This window comes from Etheostoma spectabile, unplaced genomic scaffold (assembly GCF_008692095.1).
Source record: "Etheostoma spectabile isolate EspeVRDwgs_2016 unplaced genomic scaffold, UIUC_Espe_1.0 scaffold517, whole genome shotgun sequence".
Lineage (NCBI taxonomy): Eukaryota > Metazoa > Chordata > Actinopteri > Perciformes > Percidae > Etheostoma > Etheostoma spectabile.
This window is the reverse complement of record NW_022605625.1, coordinates 116,197-130,255: the sequence shown is the minus strand read 5'-3', so window position 1 is coordinate 130,255 and position 14,059 is coordinate 116,197. Positions and strand designations below refer to the sequence as shown.

The 14,059-nt window shown below is 46.4% G+C and overlaps 2 protein-coding genes across 2 annotated transcripts in view; one reads left to right on the top strand and one right to left on the bottom strand.

The window, feature by feature from the left end:
• LOC116686864 (voltage-dependent calcium channel subunit alpha-2/delta-4) overlaps nt 1–14,059 on the bottom strand; it is a 158,488-nt gene that overhangs the window by 86,422 nt on the left and 58,007 nt on the right. The gene's annotated exons all lie outside the window — the stretch shown is intronic.
• On the top strand, nt 2,532–14,056 carry LOC116686863 (leucine-rich repeat and transmembrane domain-containing protein 2; the record flags this gene model as incomplete). The annotated part of the gene is given in 4 exon segments (XM_032511909.1): nt 2,532–3,152; nt 9,276–9,386; nt 9,840–10,520; nt 13,079–14,056. Coding segments are annotated over 3 exon segments (1,209 nt in total). The 5' UTR covers nt 2,532–3,152; nt 9,276–9,340.

Here is a 14,059-nt window from a genome sequence, read left to right as displayed (position 1 = left end):
TACTTTTTTTGGGACAATTTGTTTGAAAGAAACCCAAATTTGCGATATAGAAACCTTTTAACCCTCCTGTTGTCTTCGGGTCTAATTCGACCCTTTCCAGAAAGTTTCTTTTTCAGAAATTTGGGTTTCTGTCAAACAGATTTTCCCAAAAAAAGTTCCGTGGATGGTTCCCAACAACGCTCCTCACACGTTAAATAATCAGTTCACTACTTTCATTGAATTTGGGTGTTTTTTTGTCAATTTTATAGCATTTGGAAAAAAAAAAACGATTGGCAAAAGAACTTTAAAAAAAAAAAAAGGTGTAAAAAAGAGAGAAAAATGAAAAAAAAAGTGACTAAAATGTGAACAAATGTCAAAAAGTAACAAATAAGTAAAAAAAAATAAAAAGTGACAAATGTAAAAAAAAAAAAAAAAAGCTTTAAAAATTTGGGGAAAAATTCCTAAATATTTCAAAAGGCTCAGAGGAAGTTGACAAACACTGAAAAAGTGACAAAAACAAAAAATAAATAAATAATAAAGACGACCTTGAACTTGATAAAAAAGGTTTTTCATTTTAAATTTTGACAAAAAAAAAAACAGAAATTTCCAGACCGGCAGGAAGACAACACAAGGGTTAGAAAGGCGTCCCGTTGGACCCGAGGACACCAGGAGGGCTAACAGTGGGGTACTAGTACTTTTACTTTAAGTACAGGATGTGAGTACTTCTTCCGCCGCTGTAGTACTTTAAGGAACTGCGTTTGGTGCTCGGAGAGAGTTGTGACCTTCGGGTCCGTTAAACCTCACAAGGCATCACTCTGCTTCACTCTTTTTTTTAAAAATAGCCTCTCAGCGGACTCAGTGGTCTGAGGCTTTGCTCTGCTCTGTGATTCCATTTGTTTGTGTGCCCCCCCCCCCCCCCCCTCCCCCCCTCCCTTTCTGCTGCAGTTTGCCCTCTCTGCACACCGCACGCTCATCCTGTTTTACAACCTGATGTCAGTTACTCGCCAATACTTCAGGCCGTGCAAGAGGAGGCTCACGATGACTCGGGTTCGGCATCGTTTTCATTTTAAAGTGCTCATATTATGCTTTTTGGCCTTTTTCCTTATTTGTGTTATCTAACCCCCCCCCCCCCCCAAAGGAACTTACCATCCCCAACAGAAAACACTGTTCAGTAACTGCTCCAAACAGCTCTGTTGTAGTCCATCCACAGACGCGTGTCACTTTGTAACACGCGTTTATAATGCTCACCTAGCTGCTTAGCATAGCCGCCCTCCATACTCTGCTCCTGACTGGCTAGTATCCCTTACCTAGGTACTGTCAGGGCCCTCATACTCTGCTTCTGACTGTAGTAGTCCTTACCTAGGTACTGTCAGGCCCCATATCTGCTTCTGACTGGCTATAGTCCTTACCTGGTACTGTCAGGGCCCTCATACTCTGCTCCTGACTGGCTAGTCCTTACCTAGGTACTGTCAGGGGCCCTCATATCTGCTTCTGACTGGCTAGTATCCTTAACCTAGTACTGTCAGGACCCTCATACTTGTCTCTCTGACTGGCTAGTAGTCCTTACCTAGTTACTGTCAGGGCCCTCATACTCTGCTCCTGACTGGTCTGGTAGTCCTTACCTAGGTCTGTCAGGGCCCTCATACTCCTGCTCGGACTGGGTAGTACCTTACCTAGGTACTGTCAGGGCCCTCATACTGGCTTCTGATGGCTAGTAGTCCTTACCTAGGTACTGTCAGGGCCCTCATACTCTGCTTCTGACTGGCTAGTAGTCCTTACCTAGCTACTGAGCATGTACAACTCCCAACAAAGACGGAACAGAAGTGAGATGTCTCACTCTGTAGCTAAAACAGAGCTCAACACACAGGATGAAAAGAGGAGCTGCTGATAAATAGTCATATTTATATCATTTATTAATATTTTCTTTTGCAAGCGTTAGATATCCACACAGCTGAAAGATATATTTAGTATCACAGAGATTAGTTTTGTTTCAACTCAGCCTTCGTTTCCTCTTTGTACCAAATGGATGGATATGGATATGTTTCATCTATAACAGCATATATTATTTACAGATTGTCAGAAAAATGTTCAGTAAAAACCACCTTTGAATTGTATGCGAGTCTGCTGTTTGTCTTATCCTTTGACCAATCAGATGTATACAGTACGTCTCGCAGACTATCATTCTCTGTATTAGCATCTGTATCGTTTGGTACAGTCCTAGAAAGAAGTACTAGACATTACATATTACTACTCTCTCATACAAGGTCTCTCTCTCTCTCTCTCTGTCTCTCTCTCTCTCTCTCTCTCTCTCTGTCTCCCTCTCTCTCTCGTTCCTTCCTAACTCTCTCTCACTCTCTCTCGCTCTATCTCTCTGTCTCTCTTCTTCTCTCTTCTCTCTGTCTCTCATCTCTCTCTCTCTGTCTCTCTACTCTCTGTCTCTCTCTCTCTGTCTCTTCTCTCTGTCTCTCTCTCGTCTCCCCTCTCTCCCCTCTCTCTCTCTCTCTTCTCTCTCTCTCTCTCTCTCTCTTCTCTCTCTCTCTCCTTCAGAAGCAGCCTGCAGCTGCAACACTCTGCTGGTACTATTTCTGTCAAAACTGCTTTAATGCCAAATACAGGATCAGGACAACACATTTAGTCTCTCCCTTACACACACACACACACACACACACACACACACACACACACACACCATTAGCAGCAGCATGAAGCTTTTCTAGCACGCTCTCTCTGTCTCTCTCTGTCTTTCTCTCTCTCTCTCAAACACACACATAAGCTGGCTCGGCCTCAGTCGGGCGGCTGGGTGTGTGTTGGACGGAGCTCAGAGACGATGGGACGGAGCTGACGAAGCAGCGATGTGGACAAAGAGGAGGGAGACAACAACAACGTTTAATCCGGAGTAAAAACTCCAGTCCAGCTTCTGGTTTCTGGTTTTAACAGACGCTTTGAGATTCTGGCTTTTGACGAGGAATTGAGCTGCTGGCGTTTTAATCCGAGACCAGTTTCTGTCCTTGAAGACAACAAAAAGACAAAGTCTGGATTCTGGGCTCAGATTTGTTCATTTCAGATTTTTTTTTCTTCTTTTTATCTTCTCTTGTGAAGGCTGCAGATGAAGCAGAACAACAACAGTTTCTGTCTCCTTTCTCTGTTTGGAGGCTGAACCAGCAGAGCCGATGGTGAGTGGTGTGTGTGTGTGTGTGTGTGTGTGTGTGTGTGTGTGTGTGTTTGTGTGTAGAAACTGAATTTACAATAACATGCACTGAAAGTGATGAAGAGTGTGTGTCCTGCGTTCACATACTGACCAGTACTTGCTAAGTGTACTTTTGGTTTGTTTTTCCTCATTGGGAACCCCTTATTGAAAATGAAGGACAATCTTAACGCTACGTAATGATGAAACTGTCAATCAATTTTAATTAAGTCCATGATTAACTAATAAATGGTTTTGCTTACAAAATATTAGAGAATTGCAAAAAAAAGGGTCCCCGTTTCCCGGAGCCCGAGGTGCCGTCTTCAAACGTTTTACTTTGTCCGAACAACAGTTCAAAACTTGCTTATAAAGGAACTTGATCAGCTTACTAATTATCAAATTAGCTCCCTTTACTCTTCTGTCAACTGACACAATTGTATTTTAGGGAATCGTGCGTTTGTGTTTGTCTCTTTTCCGGTTTCCACACACTAACATCAGCTCCATAAAGAATTGGTTTCGCTGTGGAAGAGCTCGACGGTTCTGCACAGAGTGGGATTTAATGCCCACCCAGCACCGACCGGGTCTCAGACCTGATCCCCCGACAGGGGGTTGGACCGCACCGAGGCTCTTGCGGCTGAATGAAGGCCAATCCCCCGCAGCCGGGTTCTGAAACCAGTTCTTGCAGCAGATCCATGTGCTTGGTTTTAGAACCGAATGTTCAACAAACACATACGGCTGGAATCTCTGCCTGTCCACATACTTTTGGCCAAGTCGTGTACAAGTGTATGCCTTTGCTTTAAATAGAGAGAGTCTAAAAGCATATAAGTGTGTGTGTGTGTGTGTGTGTGTGTGTGTGTGTGCGTGTGCGTGCGTGTGTGTGTGTGTGTGTTCTCTGTGGTTTTCCCTCGTGCGGCCCACCTCAGCATGGATGCTGCAGTGTGTTTGTGCTCTCGGCCCTTTATGGGCCCAATGCTCGGCTGCATCGTTCTCAGGCTGTTTGGGAGGAAAAGTGCAGCCAGAAGGGGGGGGGGGGAGAGAGAACCAGAGAGAAAAGGGGGGAGAGCCCGCCTGTCAGAGGCCATTACGCAGATAGCAGCATGCCACGTTAGAGCACAGAAAACCGGGCCGATGCACTGCAGATGAAGCAGGGGACACATCGGCAGGACTCCAGTGACGAAATCCCAACGGCTGGGTTGTAAATCGGGATAATTATCAACTTTTATGAATGAAAAATGTCTGTTTTGCTGCTTTTTGCAGCACAATGTCGACCCGCAAACAGGTAGAGTGAACGTGAGGCCGGAGGGTTGCTGGTTTGAATCCCCGGGGGCCGTGATAAGTTAGAGCGATGAAGTGAGAAGTTCAACGTTGAGGTTGGATTTGGTGATGATGTGAAAGCAAATTGATTTGTAATGGATGTTAAAACACACAGAACTGCAAAATGATCTAAATCCTTTAAGAAGACACTTCCGAAGAGACAAGACTGAAGTTTCAAACAACACAATGAAGCCAAAAGACTAGAACAGATCCGCCAAAGATACAAGCCACAGTTTTTCTCCCACAACTACAGATCCAATGTCAGGTGCTGTCTTTTGACATGATCAAACACAAATATACGAGTTGATATGACACATCGCTCTTTTAGATGCATTTTAGGACACATTTGGTCAGTTGGTGGAGCGTTTGATGAGTAAGCAGCGGCGCTACGGTGAGAGGCTGGGCCAATCACAAACATCCACCCAACGCCACAAAGACTCACGTCAGACGAGGTTGAATTAGCTGCTGAGAGCCAGACTCACTAAAGGAAACCATATACAGTGCTGTGCAAAGGTCTTGTGGAAACAAATGCTGTAAATAAGTATGCTTTAAAAAATATGAAGTATTAAAGTATTTTGATCAATTTACAAAATGCAAAGTGAGCAAAAGAAAAATCTAAATCACATCAACATTTGGTGTTACTACCCTTTGCCCTCAAACAAGGAAAATACTTGCAAAAAGTCAATATTCACACGCTCCTTTAAAAAAAAAAAATGGCGAAATCTTTTTTTTCCAAACATCAAAAAATATCCAAATCTAGACTGAATCTCACAGATCAACCGACTGGGTCAGGTTGGAGTTTAGGTGAATGTGACGTCCTCGATCGGCACCCGGCAGCCTCTCTGCTCTCGGTGCAGTCTTCAGAAGACACGAGTCCAACAGACAGAGACGCAGAGACGAGGGGCAGAGACGAAGGGGCAGAGACGAGGGACACGCTCAAAGACCCCGGTGAATGAGGACGGGAGAAGCAGCCGGGGGCAACTTCAGATGAATGAACAGAAGATGACACACAGGTCCCCGGCCTGCAAGTTCAGGAGTGTTTAGGTGTGTGTCAGCATGTAACGGGGTGTGTGTGTGGAGTGTGTTGATTAGTTGACTAAGACTGAAACGATGTTGTCCAATAATCAACATGATGATTTAAAGGTGCACTACGAGTTCCTGCACGGTCACTTCTGCTGACGCTCCAAGTCAATTTCAAACAAACAGAGCCATCTTGCCCCCATCTTGTTGTATTTTGGTGCCTATCCTGTTTCTCTAGTGTCTGTTTGACGTCTACGCCCCCCCCCCCCCCCCCCCCGTGTTGTCATTCCAAGACGGGTTTTTTTCACGGTGTATTCAGGGGGCAGGCAGCCCTGGAACCAATGGATGTATTGTGAGGACGTGGGTCCAGCGTTGGGGGTGGAGCCTAGTTCTTCTGTCGAGCCCGGCTACTTCACGTTTAGCTTTTCGCTAACTTACGCGGATTAAATGGTTTAATCGTGCAAAATGTTAACGAACCAAATGGATAAAATTCGGGAAGGGAATGGAGTAATTCCGCGGGGGGGTTGTTATGCTCAAAAAAATGTATTCACTGACATACAGACGTCTTTTTATTGCAATGTTAATCTTGTGGAAAAAGTCTTTTTGAGGCCAGAGGACATCACGTGACGGACACAGAAGTTGTAATTCCGCCATTTGGCCGCTATGATTAATTAGCTTCAAAGCCCGGTGCACTTCCTGGGGGTCTGCTGGAACCATCAGGTCCAGGTCCAACAAGTCTTCATGCTGTAAGGACAGGTTGCTTCCAGCTTGGTTAATGAGGAAATAAACATCGGCTGCTTTAAGCTTTTTTCTGGTGAGAAGGTCTGCAGACAGCCTGAGCATCTGTACTTATTGTACATTATCTTCTGCACACATGTAGAGGAAGTGCTTGTCATCTGCGAGCTAAGGCTCTGACTTTGCACTTCGGATTTCTGGTCTCCTGATGATGTGAAGTGACGTCAAGTATTCATCTAAGGGCCACGCTCGCCTCTCGTCATCGCCCTCCTCTACCTGCATTGTATTTCTTCCGTTTACTAACGGGCCGGTTGTGGCCTGAAGGCACCTCGCTGCCTCACGCGGGCCGCAGAGCAGTGACTGGCATCATTGTGCCCACCGAACAAAAGACAGACCTGCGACAAAAGAAAGACCCTGAGGCAGCTGTTCTCTGGCTCTTTAGAGCATCTACAGACCAATGATGGAGTGACGGCACTCTTCTTTACCTCTGCATACCTCAGGGCCCGTAACTGCTTCAGAGATAAAGCAGGGAAAAAAAGAAATAGAGATATTAAAAACCATTTATCACAACAAAAAAATGCTAACGTTCTTCTCGATTGTGTGTATGAAACAATGCTGACGCTGCACTGTTTCTGCAGGGTATTGATTTTTTACAGAATTGCACGTGGGCGTTAAGAAAAGAGAAGTTTGCGTTGACTTTTTCCCGAAAAAACAGAGGATTATTCCACGTTATCGTGAAGCTTGTGTGTCTTCTCTCTGAGAGAGAAAGGCAAAGAATGAAAAAAGGATTGAGGACGAGTGAGAAGCTGTGAATTACAGCCCGACCCTGGCCCGTGTTGCCAATAAACCGTAGATCAGCTCTGCCGGAGACTAAGCTGTTGATGGTTTTTAATCAGCGCGCACCAAATACTGCCCTTAATCTCGCGTATCACGTTGCACTCTTTATGGCGGCTGGGAGGTTTTTAAGAAACAGGCCAGGGAAAAGAAAATCCTCCATTTAAATCCCTGGTCCAGATGCAGAGCGTGGAATGTGAATGAGTAAATCTTGTACGTGCTAGCGATAGGATGAATGGAAGAATAGACGTGTAAAAGCTGAAAGAGAGCAAAGTCAATCTAAACAACGCTCACAGAGGATTATCCTTTATTATGGCAGAGTAGTGAAGCCGAGGAGTCGTTTCACTCATCCTTTCGTTTTCTCATTTCTGTCTTAAATAAATAACGTCTTGTTTTACAAGTGCTCTAAGCGATGCTACGCGTGTTTTAGGCTACAACATTTGTCACATACAGAAAACATCTCCTCGCCTGTCCCCTGAACACACTGTAAAAAACATCCCACTATCTGCTAGCTGCCTGTCCCCTGAACACACTGTAAAAACATTTCCTCACTATCTGCTAGCTGCCTGTCCCCAGAACACACTGTAAAACATCTCTCACTATCTGCTAGCTGCCTGTCCCCAGAACACACTGTAAAAACATCTCCTCACTATCTGCTCTGCCTGTCCCCTGAACACACTGTAAAAACATCTCTCCTACTATCTGCTAGCTGCCTGTCCCCAGAACACACTGTAAAAACATCTCCTCACTATCTGCTAGCTCGTCCCCAGACACACTGTAAAAAACATCTCCTCACTATATGCTAGCTGCTGCGCTAACACACTGTAAAAAACATTCTTCAATATCTGCTAGCTGCCGTCCCTGAACACCACTGTAAAAACATCTCCTCACATCTGCTAGCTGCCTGTCCCCGAACCACTGTAAAAAAATCCCACTATCTGCTAGCTGCTGTCCCCGAACACACTGTAAAAAACATCACTATAGCTAGCTGCCTGTCCCCTGAAACACTGTAAAAAACATCCCACTATCGCTAGTGCCTGTCCCCTGAACACACTGTAAAAACATCCCACTATCTGCTAGCTGCCTGTCCCCTGAACACACTGTAAAAAACATCCCACTATCTGCTAGCTGCTGTCCCCTAACACACACTGTAAAAAACCATCCCACTATCTGCTAGCTGCCTGTCCCCAGAAACACTATGAAAAAACATCCCACTATCTGCTAGCTGCCTGTCCCCAGACACACTGTAAAAAACACTCCTCACTATCTGCTAGCTGCCTGTCCCCTGACACACTGTAAAAAACATCTCCTCACTACTGCTAGCTGCCTGTCCCCGAACACACTGGAAAAACATCTCCTCATATGCTAGCTGCTGTCCCCAGGACACACTGTAAAAACATCTCCTCACTATCTGCTAGCTGCCTGTCCCCTGAACACACTGTAAAAAACATATCACTATCTGCTAGCTGCCTGTCCCCAGACACACTGTAAAAAACATCTCACTATCTGTAGCTGCTGTCCCCGAAACACGTAAAAAAATTCCTACTATCTGCTAGCTGCCTGTCCCCTGAAACACACTGTAAAAAAACATCCCACTATCTGCTAGCGCCTGTCCCCAGACACACTGTAAAAAGCATCTCTCACTATCTGCTAGCTGCCTGTCCCCTGAACACACTGTAAAAAAACATCTCCCACTATCTGCTAGCTGCCTGTCCCAGAACACACTGTAAAAAACATCCCACTATCTGCTAGCTGCCTGTCCCCTGAACACACTGTAAAAAACATCCCACTATCTGCTAGCTGCCTGTCCCCAGGACACATGTAAAAAGCATCTCCTAACTATGCTAGCTGCCTGTCCCCTGAACACACTGTAAAAAACATCTCCTCAACTATTGCTAGCTGCCTGTCCCTGAACACACTGTAAAAACATCCCACTATCTGCTAGTGCTCCTGTCCAGGACAAACTGTAAAACATCTCCTCACTACTGCTAGCTGCCTGTCCCCAGGACACACTGTAAAAAACATCTCCTCACTATCTGCTAGCTGCCTGACCAACAGTGTTCCAGCGACTCCGACCTGCGGCCCTTTGCTCCATGTCACCCCCCCCCCCAATGTCTTCAGCTGTCCTTTCAAATGCCCCAAAAATTATCTCACAGCTCTTTTCCCATTACAACATCTCTTATGCTGTCTCCTTTTTACTTTTGTCCAGGATCCACTCCACAGCTGGACATCTGGATGAGAGTCTGAAGTCACAGTAGAGTCAATGTGACAGACATGAAGAACCCGAACCAGTATGGTGGAAGTCACCTGGAGAGTCTGGGTGAGTCCGGACTGACGCTTCATCGTAGACTCCGCGGTTGTTAACGAAGCAGACAGAAGAGATAGCAGAGAAGCACTTTGAGTCCGTTAGTGCTGTTAGTCAGGCTGAGCACAGATATCAGCCCTGATCTGGATTACTTTTGGAGTCATTATATAATTTCCAAGAGATGTTTCTTTTGTGTATGACTTCCAAGAAACTGTAGGCTGAAAAGACGAGGGTTTTCTGATATTAAGTTCAACTGTCTCAGACTTGAACTCCGATCTTTATTGATGAAATAAAGATCTTGTTATTGCGTCAGCTCAGTCTCCTGATGATTCATTGATTCATCTTTGGCAACAGAAAAGCCTCAACACTTTAGCGTTCCTTCATTTTCTACATAGTTTTCTCACTTGTTGTAACATGTCTCCCTTCTAAGAAAAGTTTGTAAAAAAATCTGTTTCCCATGTCTTCCAGCGTGTGCAGTGCTGTCCGGTCTGGTCTTGGTTCTCCTGGGACTGCTGGGCTCGGTCCACGGCTGTCCCGCTGGCTGCACATGCTACGGTAACACCACCGACTGCTCCGCCGTGGGCCTTCTCTCTCTGAAGCCCATCCTGGGACAGCTGGACCAGGACTCTCTGATCCTCCGCCTACCCCACAACAACCTGTCGTCCCTGGGCACGACCGACCTGTCCAACCTCAGCAGCCTGGATCTCCTGGATCTCTCCCAGAATCACTTTTCCACCCTGCAGCCCGGGGCTTTCTCGAGCCTGAGCGGCCTGCGCTGCCTCAATCTCTCCGCCAACTACCTCGGGGTACCTCGCCTGGTGACCCCTGACCCCAACAACGGCACAGAAGTCCCCCAGAACCGAAGTCAAGGGAGCGTTGGCCTGAGCAGGGACGTTTTCAGGGGGCTGTGGCGGCTGCGGGGGCTCGACCTGTCCTCCAACGGCCTCCTGTGGCTGCCCAAAGGCGTGCTGGACGGGCTTCAGAGACTCGCCTGGCTGTCCTTGGCCGGCAACCGGCTGGCGGCCCTGGACCGAGTCACCTTCGAGCCCCTGGTGGGGCTGCAGCAGCTCCGCCTGGCGGGAAACCCCTGGGAGTGCGACTGCAAGCTGAGAGACTTCAAGCACTGGATGGAGTGGATGATTTACAGGGGTGAGCAGAGCTGTTAGCGGGTCTCTCCACATCTCAAATACTCGAATCAAAATTGATCGGCTTTAAGAAAGAGCAAATTTCTTTCTTGTTTTTCAGTCAGTACTTTAAAAGCTGTCTAATCGAAGCAATTAATCTCTGCACTGCAGGACGGATGGATGCTGAGCAAAGACATCTAAGAATACAATGACCTCCATCCTGTCTCTCCCCGTCTCTTTCCTCCACTACATTTCTTCCAGAATGTTTTCTTTTTCTTTTCTTTTTCTTTTATAACCAAGCCAAATGTTATTGTACAGACAGTAACATAATTGAATCAATGCTTATTTTTGTAGGAGAGTCAAGGTAAGGTTACAATCACCAATCTGTGCATAGGACATTCGGTGCCAAAATACAGAATTAAAACAAAAAATAACATAAGAAAAGAGACCTTCATTTTCCAATACCCTTCCCATTCCTCAACTCTAACTCACAAAAAATGCAACAGTGCGTATTTGCTTGTGTCAGGTATGACAGAAAGGGCGGCCAAATCTTACTATATTGTACTTATATACGTATCCTTATATAATAGTCAGGACATGTAGGCATACTTTGGTTATGGGAACCATAACATGATCCGGCCCGTCTCAGCTGGACTAAAGTCAGCTGGTCGAGTCTCCTGAGGCTGGTTTTAGACCGTAAGAGACTGTCAGCTGGTGGAAAGGGTGGAGTTTTTGACGCAGGCTCAAGGAGCGCTTTGGTGTGAGCGATCTGGGTTTGATTCCCACAGCAATACATCAACCAATGTGTCCCTGAGCAAGGCACTTCACCCCCAGTTGCTCCAGAAATATGCAACATCTAACATACAGTATATAGCAAAATTGTAAGTTGCTTTGGATAAAAAGCGTCTGCTAAATGACATGTGGTGTAGTGCAATGTAAAAATGCAGCTGTAGCAAGTATCTCACGGTCACTAACAATATCCACATTCATATTTAGACAACAAATGATAAATCTAACTACAAAAAAACCTGTAAGCAGGAAGTACAAGCATGTGGCTATGAAACGCTGGGTTGTCTCATCGGTGGGAACTTAGACTTCTCTTTATTAATTAATTGGGATGACTCCCAAACAGGAAATTGAAATTTCCAGCAGCAGTTTTCCGCAAAAAAAATACAGTATAGAGAGAAAGAAGACAGTATAGAGATAGAATAATAATAAGAACAATAAAACCTTTGGTTATAAAAAGACAACAGGTAACCGACAGCGCTAACGGCCAGTTTCAACTCGACTTGTCAGAAATCTTTGGTCTGAACTGGGCTTTAAGGGTTTGAGTTGAATGGAGATGTTTTCAAAGACAAAAGTCCAGAAAGATGTAATTTGGACATGATACGAAATTATGAAAAAAGGTGCTGCTTCTGAGGAGTTAATCGCACATGTGTGTTTTACCACAACAGGGCTTCCGCTATGTACAACGCCGCTCCTTCAGCTCGTAATTGGTAAATACACAACTCTGCAACAACTCAAGCCATCTGTCATCCTATCTCTCTCTCTCTCTCTCTCCCCGAGCAACTGGAACAGGGAAAGGACGTCATTACTCGAGAAGTCATGGCAACCGAGTAAACAACAGGGCGAGTACTTGTCACTCAATCTCAGGCAAAGGGAAAGCCGCGACATGAAATCACTCACGCAGCTCCAGTTTATTGGAAAACAGCACTGTGGACTCGGAATTTGATGAATTTACTGTTTATCAGACCCCCGATGAGACAATAAGCTAACGTTAGCCAACGTTGCAGGAGACGCTGTATTAACGTTAGCTAGCTGTTTTAAAACTGTTTTCCAGGTTGGTGGGGGTGCACTGCGCTCAAAATCAACGTGAAAAACGTAGCTAGTAATTAGAGATGGGAGTCACCCGACGCCTCGATATCATCCCAATACTGCTGCCATGATATGATATTAATGCGATTTCTTTCTTTTTTTCCAATTTCAAAAGACGTCCCCAAAAGGAAACTTATCAACATCTGTTTTATCTATTAAAAAAAAAAAATTTCTCTCTTTGTTTATCTCACTTTAATTGTATTGTTTTTATTTGATAACAGATCCATACTTGGCGTCTGTGCAGCGATACAGTATTGCCACTGAAAATATTGCAATGCATCGAAAAAAATGATACCAAAAATGGTACCAATATAATTTTTTTCTACCTTCTACCACGTCCTTTCCTTATTTCCTGTGATAAACATGTATTCCTGACTCAGAACATTATTCTGGATATGACACTTATGTTGTTTCATAGTGGATTTTTAACATGAATTAACCTTAGACCTAAAAACCCAACTCCAGAGAATAGTGTGTAGTAGAGACCGATGCATTCCACCTGAATAGATGTTATCTCAGCTGTTGGAAATGGAGATAAAGACACTATTTGTGTAGGTATGAAGTGAATATGTTATTCAGAATGTTTAAAACCCCAAATAAGGTCGAGGGACACGAGAGGGTCCGGAGGTGGAACCATACAACTAGGTCGTAAACAGTTGTGTATGTATATATTCACTACAGCTCCCCCCCCCCCCGTCTGCGTTACAGATGGGCAGGTGGACGCGATGCAGTGCAGCCTCCCGGGGGATCTGAAGGGCCGGGACATCCGCAGCGTGCCGGCCGAGATGTTCAGCCACTGCCTGCAGTCCGGGACCAGGGAGGGCGCGCCGGGTTACGGCACGCGGCCCCCGTGCCCACCCGGCCGCATCAGCAGCAACGACGAGTGCATCCGCCAGCGCTACCGGCCGGTGAGCGTCCGCCGGGCGCACGGCACGCAGATAGTCGCGGGCGTGATCTGCGGCACCGTGTGCGTCATGATGGTGGTCGCGGCGACGTACGGCTGCGTCTACGCCTCCCTGATGGCGCGCTACCAGAAGGAGATGAGGAGCCGCGGGCCGCCGCTGATGGCCGAGTCCGGAGGCGACACGGACCCGGAGGACGGGCAAACGTCATCGCCGACGTCTCCAGAGGAGACGCTGCCCAAAGAGCGCTGCGGCATTGTGCACGGGTATCGAATCAGCAGCTTCTGACCTGAGCTGTCACACTTCCATCCAGGGACGCTGTGGCTGCTTGTGATCCTCGGCTCTCACCAGGGAGGAGGGAGAAACCCTGCAGCTCGGGGATTGTGCTGAAAAGCCTCAGGGCGGGGAACAGATGTACGTTGGGGGACAGACAAACAGCTAACAGAGAGGACTAAAGACAGTAAGAGGGTAGTCTACATCGCCAATGTTGCATTTAAGGGATTTTTCTTGTTCCGCCAAAGGTCCTGCTAGATGTCCTGCTAGATGTCCTGCTGGAGGTCCTAATGGAGGCCCTGCTGGAGGTCCTGCAGGAGGTCCTGCTGGAGGTCCTGCTGGAGGTCCTGCTGGATGGCCTGCCGGAGGTCCTGCCGGAGGTCCTGCTGGAGGTCCTGTTGGAGGTCCTGCCGGATATCTTGCTGGATGTCTTGTTGGAGGTCCTGCCGGAAGTCCTGCCGGATGTCCTGCTGGAGGTCCTGCAGGAGGTCCTGCTGTAGGTCCTGCTGGATGT